The 5,591-nt window shown below is 35.3% G+C and overlaps 1 protein-coding gene across 2 annotated transcripts in view; it reads right to left on the bottom strand.

The window, feature by feature from the left end:
• Nucleotides 1–3,895, bottom strand: part of LOC107739007 (putative ferric-chelate reductase 1) — a 9,444-nt gene extending 5,549 nt beyond the window's left edge. Inside the window, exons 1-9 of one of the 2 annotated variants that reach the window (XM_016550963.1) lie at nucleotides 3,794–3,895; nucleotides 2,814–3,009; nucleotides 2,205–2,356; nucleotides 1,902–1,996; nucleotides 1,681–1,828; nucleotides 1,363–1,545; nucleotides 920–1,018; nucleotides 339–489; nucleotides 142–255 (exon numbers count right to left, since the gene is read on the bottom strand). In XM_016550963.1, the coding sequence (XP_016406449.1) occupies nucleotides 142–255; nucleotides 339–489; nucleotides 920–1,018; nucleotides 1,363–1,545; nucleotides 1,681–1,828; nucleotides 1,902–1,996; nucleotides 2,205–2,356; nucleotides 2,814–3,009; nucleotides 3,794–3,799 (1,144 nt within the window). In that variant the 5' untranslated portion in view covers nucleotides 3,800–3,895. The remainder of the gene's footprint in view (nucleotides 1–141; nucleotides 256–338; nucleotides 490–919; nucleotides 1,019–1,362; nucleotides 1,546–1,680; nucleotides 1,829–1,901; nucleotides 1,997–2,204; nucleotides 2,357–2,813; nucleotides 3,010–3,793) is intronic. The other variant, XM_016550964.1, reaches the window with a different exon arrangement.
• Nucleotides 3,896–5,591: the final 1,696 nt, after the last annotated feature.

Here is a 5,591-nt window from a genome sequence, read left to right as displayed (position 1 = left end):
CCCACCCCCCCCTTTTTTTTTTGCAAGCCAGGTGAAAATCATTTCATACATTTAATTCAGCATTCAAATGCACTGTATAGCTCACTGAATAGCATATTATAAATCACATTCAGTATATAGAGTTTTATTATTTGGCCTCACCATGATATTTCATGAGCAGGGGTGATCGAGAACCAGTTAGATCCTCAGGAGGTCCCGTTATGGCTGTCTGATAGGTTGAAATCAGAGGCTGGCGGTCATGTCGATGGGCTCGCCCTGGAGAAAGAGAAACGAGTCTTTTGATACTAATTGCCAATGAAAACAAACAACAACAAAGAAACAAAAAAGCAGTATCTCACCATCTTCAGCTCGACCATGAGCCATAAAGAGGTAGTACATCTGGTCCAGACTGAACCTGTTCAGATTCTCAGGTGGGAGGATTATGTCCCTGCGGAAGCTACACTGAATCACTCCATCTGATAGCCTCCATGCTGTGTCTTTCAGAATGTTCTAGAAATTAATATGAGCACAAAGACTTCAAAGTGAATGTATTTGAATAATGCCTTGTGTTTTTGTATTAATTGATTTAGAATGTTCCAAAATCATTCTTTCTTTCTTCAACTGAACAAAAAAAGTGCAAAAGTAAAAGGGTACCAGTCTAATCTTAAAAATTTATAGAAAAGCAATACATCTTATTTTCCAAGTGTTCTAAAGCCATAGCTTTGTGTGAGAAGCAGCAGTAAATTTATTTCGTTATTAATCAAAAATCTTGGTTGTCAATAATTATTTTCAGTGTTTGAAAAAGAACAGCATGGACATTCTGCAAATCATCTTTTGTGTTTACTAAGTCATATGGATTTCAAATGACATTAGGTCGAGTTATTTAACTTTAAACCACTGTGTACTGTTTATTTTCACTGTCCAATCAATACAATTATACCTGTGAAGAGTATTCTGGGTGAGTCCGTCCAGAAACATATGCAGCCTTGATTTCAACTCTGTCTGCGTCTCTAAAACACAAGTAGACGTCATCTTTCCCCTGAAATGCACAACACATTTGCTATTGTTTATGCCAATACATACTATTATGTCATTCAAAGGCATAATAATAATAATAATAATATTTTGTTGTGCAATAATTTTTGTCATTTTTATTTTTGTTTAAACTTGAAAAAATGTCTATAAAGTTATTTTTTTTAATTTCAGTTTAGTTTGAGTTATTTTAGTACTTCAAGTGCAAGTTTTTTCACATTTTATTGTATTTCAGTTAATTTTATTATATTATATACATAAGAGAACATAGTGCTTGTCATGATACAAAAGGTCAAAGTAATATATGTTATACACAATAAAAAAATTATTATAAGCATCTGTGTATATTACCATCCATTTGTCCTGTGATATGGCAAAGGACACGTAACCCTCTGCAGGTCCACTTAGCTCAAACATCACACTACTTCCCAATGCCCTAAAGGACAGGAAGTGACACGCAATGTCGTTTTGTGGGTCACAGCCATCTGGATCTCTCAGACAGGACTTCTTGCTTCCACAGCCCTCAGAAGTGAACTGAAGAGCAGATGAGAATATTATTAATATTTATTAGTATTATTTAGATATTCCAATTATTTGGAGGCTGAAAGGGTCACAAACTGTAATCTGTGTAAACTGTCATTCCAGTAACTTTAGCATTGTTTGACTCACCGAACGTGACAGTATTGAGGAAGTTGTGGTTTGGGCACCAATGGACCCACCAAAGGTAGTTTGTGGTGGAGGAGCGACACCATTTTGGGACACCACGGGACCTGGACTCTTCACCCAGTATTCTTTATAGCCTTGGGCAACAGTTACCCTGAAAGCAAAGAAAAAAGTACATCAAGTTTCATAACTAACAAGGTGGGTAAAAACAGCATTTGAATACTTACAGAAACTGCACACTGGAAGGAGAGTTAGATGGTGCTACCCAGATCACCTGGACCTCAGTCTTCTGGGATTTATCGGTGTGACTCACAGCAGAGCCCTGTGAATATTGAAAATTATGTTTATCTGATGAAAATGGGTGTTCATACAATTTCCTAGTTTATTTACGTATTCAATTTAATTGAGTCAATAACAAATACTAGAAATATATACTCAATGAGTATATTCACTGTTATAATGAGTGAGTCATTCATTCAGTGTTGTAGTAAATATTTTGTTCTCAATAAAAGGATGCTACAATCACTGACCTCTTTACTGTCGCACGTAAGAAGCTGAGATATTCCAGGACTGATTAACTTAAATGATCCAACTTTTTCACTGAGATTCCCAGCATTTCTTGCTTCTATAAGGAATCCTTTGAAGTAATGTTTGCCCTCTGAAGACGCCATTGATAATGTCACTGTAAATATGAACAACATATGATACATTATTAAATATACATCTGCAATATTTTAAAAGCCTTAAATAAATTAGCTTTACATTGATGTAAGGTTTGTTAGGATATGACAATATTTGGATGAGATACAACTATTTGAAAATCTGGAATCTGAGGGTGCAAAAAAATCTAAATACTGAGAAAATCGCCTTTAAAGTTGTCCAAATGAAGTTCTTAGCAATGCATATTACTAATCAAAAATTAAGTTTTGATATATTTATGGTAAGAAATTTACAAAATATCTTCATGGAACATGATCTTTACTTAATATTCTAATGATTTTTGGCATAAATAAAAATGGATAATTTTGACCCATACAATGTATTTTTGGCTATTGCTACAAATATACCCCAGCGACTTAAGACTGGTTTTGTGGTCCAGGGTCACATATAACAAGTATCAAAATACTGCTACAGTATACCTTTGATTTCGTCTCCAGGGCTGAGTTGGGATTTGTCTGCTATGATGTTAAATGGTGGATTTTTGGTGCTGGGATCATGGCCATGTTGGGGTGTCATGTCCCCACAAGCCACTTCAACTTTTCCATGACTGTAGCAAATGACTGTCTCTGAAAATACTGAGAGCAGCAGCAATACAATCCACATTTTCATGAGAACCTGAAATGAATCGATATTTATTGCAAAGCCATTGATCATTTGAAAAGCAATCAATATGTTGCTGAAACAGGTGGTAGTAACATGGGTAATTGGTAGTAACATGGTAGTAACATTACATGTCCAAAAAACATATTAATATACCATGGTTCTTCTTTGAGTTAGCAGAATATATAGAAATCAACTTAATGTCAATAATTCATTGATGAAAATACATATAATCAACTATGTATTACTTTTTTTAAATGCTTGTTGCCTAATCATCTTTTTCTGAGAAACCTGCAAATAAAGATAAGAAGGGGGCTGCAACTGTTACTGACTCCAGAACAGTACTAGAAGACTCACTGAAGAGTTTCAACACTCATAGTCACTGATCTGATCTATATATAAAAATGAATGCAGAAATAATGCAGAAGCCACAAATTCAAGCTGAAGTTTTGATGACATACTGTAGACTGGTGTCTTTAGTTAATGTAAAGTGAGATATATGGGTCAAGGTCATGTTTCTGTCTCGTGCGTTAGACTGATGACATAAACTGATACAGATAGATAAGAATAAACGTGTTAATGGAAGCAAAGTGGGGAAATACTTCCTCTTCCATATAAACAAGCATAAACTGTACACAACTAGCAGCGACTTTCACCTTTACACTGATACTGTAGCAGCAGCAGCTACTTCCTAGTTGAGAAGACGTCTGCGCATGTGTAAAAAAACTAACAAAACAAAAACAAGCAGGCCAAACAGACAGACAAGCACAATAAACATAATAATAATACATATGCTTACCTCCATTCATTTAAAATAAATTACCATCGCACCATTACAGAAAACGAAAACACACAGTTGTACTTTAGTTGCGTATGGCACGCGATACGATATGGGCGGTCTCTTTGCAAGATGGCGAGTGATTGGTTGAATGCCTTGCGCAAAGAATCTCCCACAGACGTGTGGGTGGGGCTAAAATAAATGACAAACGATACTAACTGGATACAATCTAGCTCCACTAGAAATTTCAGTAGCCCCACACTGCAGCACAAAGATCCAGGGAGCGGGGTTGGATCCACATCTAGGGGGTGGAGATGGGTGGGTTTAGGGATCAGGGGGTGGAGACAGGTTTAGGTATATGTAAGGTGGGCGGAGTTGGATCTTGATCCAACCTCGCCCCCTGGATCTTGTCCATCTCAGAAATTCAGCTTTCATTACCAAATATATATATACGTAGCAAGAGTAAAAAAAAGTAATAATAATAAACGCCCCTGGTCCAAAAGTGTTTGAGGATCGGAAGTAGAAGTTTATAGTTAGCAGAATTACAGATTCAAATCAAACAATTACAAATATTTTAAAAGATTATTATTAAATATTAAGTTTGAATGGTCTAGGGGCATTTATTATCATTATTAGATTTTTTTTATTACTTGGTATTTGTAACACCTGGATCTTGTCCATCTCAGAAATTCAGCTTTCATTACCAAATATATATATACGTAGCAAGAGTAAAAAAAAGTAATAATAATAAACGCCCCTGGTCCAAAAGTGTTTGAGGATCGGAAGTAGAAGTTTATAGTTAGCAGAATTACAGATTCAAATCAAACAATTACAAATATTTTAAAAGATTATTATTAAATATTAAGTTTGAATGGTCTAGGGGCATTTATTATCATTATTAGATTTTTTTTATTACTTGGTATTTGTAACAAATACAAAAATTTTTATCTGTAAAAAAAAAGTTTGTAATTAGATTTAATCCTCAAATTTGGTTGGCCTAGGGGCGGTCCAATATGTGTACGTCGCGACGCAGAGCGGAATTGAATGGAGCTAGGCAGAGTAGCGTTTTGTCTGAAGGCCACAGTATAATAATACTAATAATTTAAGCAATATCACACGAACAAGCGTCCTATAATACTAAATAATCAGCATGGCCGTGATTACCCAAGTCGTGTTGGTGTTCAGGCTGTTGTTAGCTTGTGCTTATGTGTTATTTCGCTGAAATACACTAGTAATAATAATATATGATAATGAATAATTCGCTATAAAATATCCATTACTGATAACAATAATAATAATAATATATTACATAACACACCTGTGCTGCATGGTCAACGCATGTTCCTCAGACTTTTCCTGATGTAACCAGTGAGATGTTACTCCAAAGGTGCTAGCTATATTTAGGGTCACTGAAAGGTCATGCCACCTCAGATGCATAACCTTATTAGACGCATAAGGTCTGCTCTATGGCCAACATCGGGTGACACCTCGGTGAGCGAGTCTGTCGGATGTTGCTGTTAATTAAACTTGCAAGAACTCATTTAAGTTATGGCACATCATTTTAATAGTTACTTTACAGACTAATGCATGAAATGCTTGTCAAGTACTATCAATTGGACAAAATCCCAATAAGAGGCTTCAGGTGTCAAGATAAGTCTTTTTTTTTGGGTTGCTTTAATGTCTCTTCAGTATGTTAATTAAGTGTTGTAACAGTACCTACAATTTAGCTTTTAAATGTTTATAAATTTGTGTGCAGTGTAAAGTGTTCAACAAATCTATCTATCTATCTATCTATCTATCTATCTATCTATCCCTGTGC

This window comes from Sinocyclocheilus rhinocerous, unplaced genomic scaffold (assembly GCF_001515625.1).
Source record: "Sinocyclocheilus rhinocerous isolate Xijiao unplaced genomic scaffold, SAMN03320098_v1.1 scaffold1697, whole genome shotgun sequence".
Taxonomy (NCBI): Eukaryota; Metazoa; Chordata; class Actinopteri; order Cypriniformes; family Cyprinidae; genus Sinocyclocheilus; species Sinocyclocheilus rhinocerous.
The sequence above is the reverse complement of the archived record's forward strand: the minus strand, read 5'-3'. Positions and strand labels throughout refer to the sequence as shown.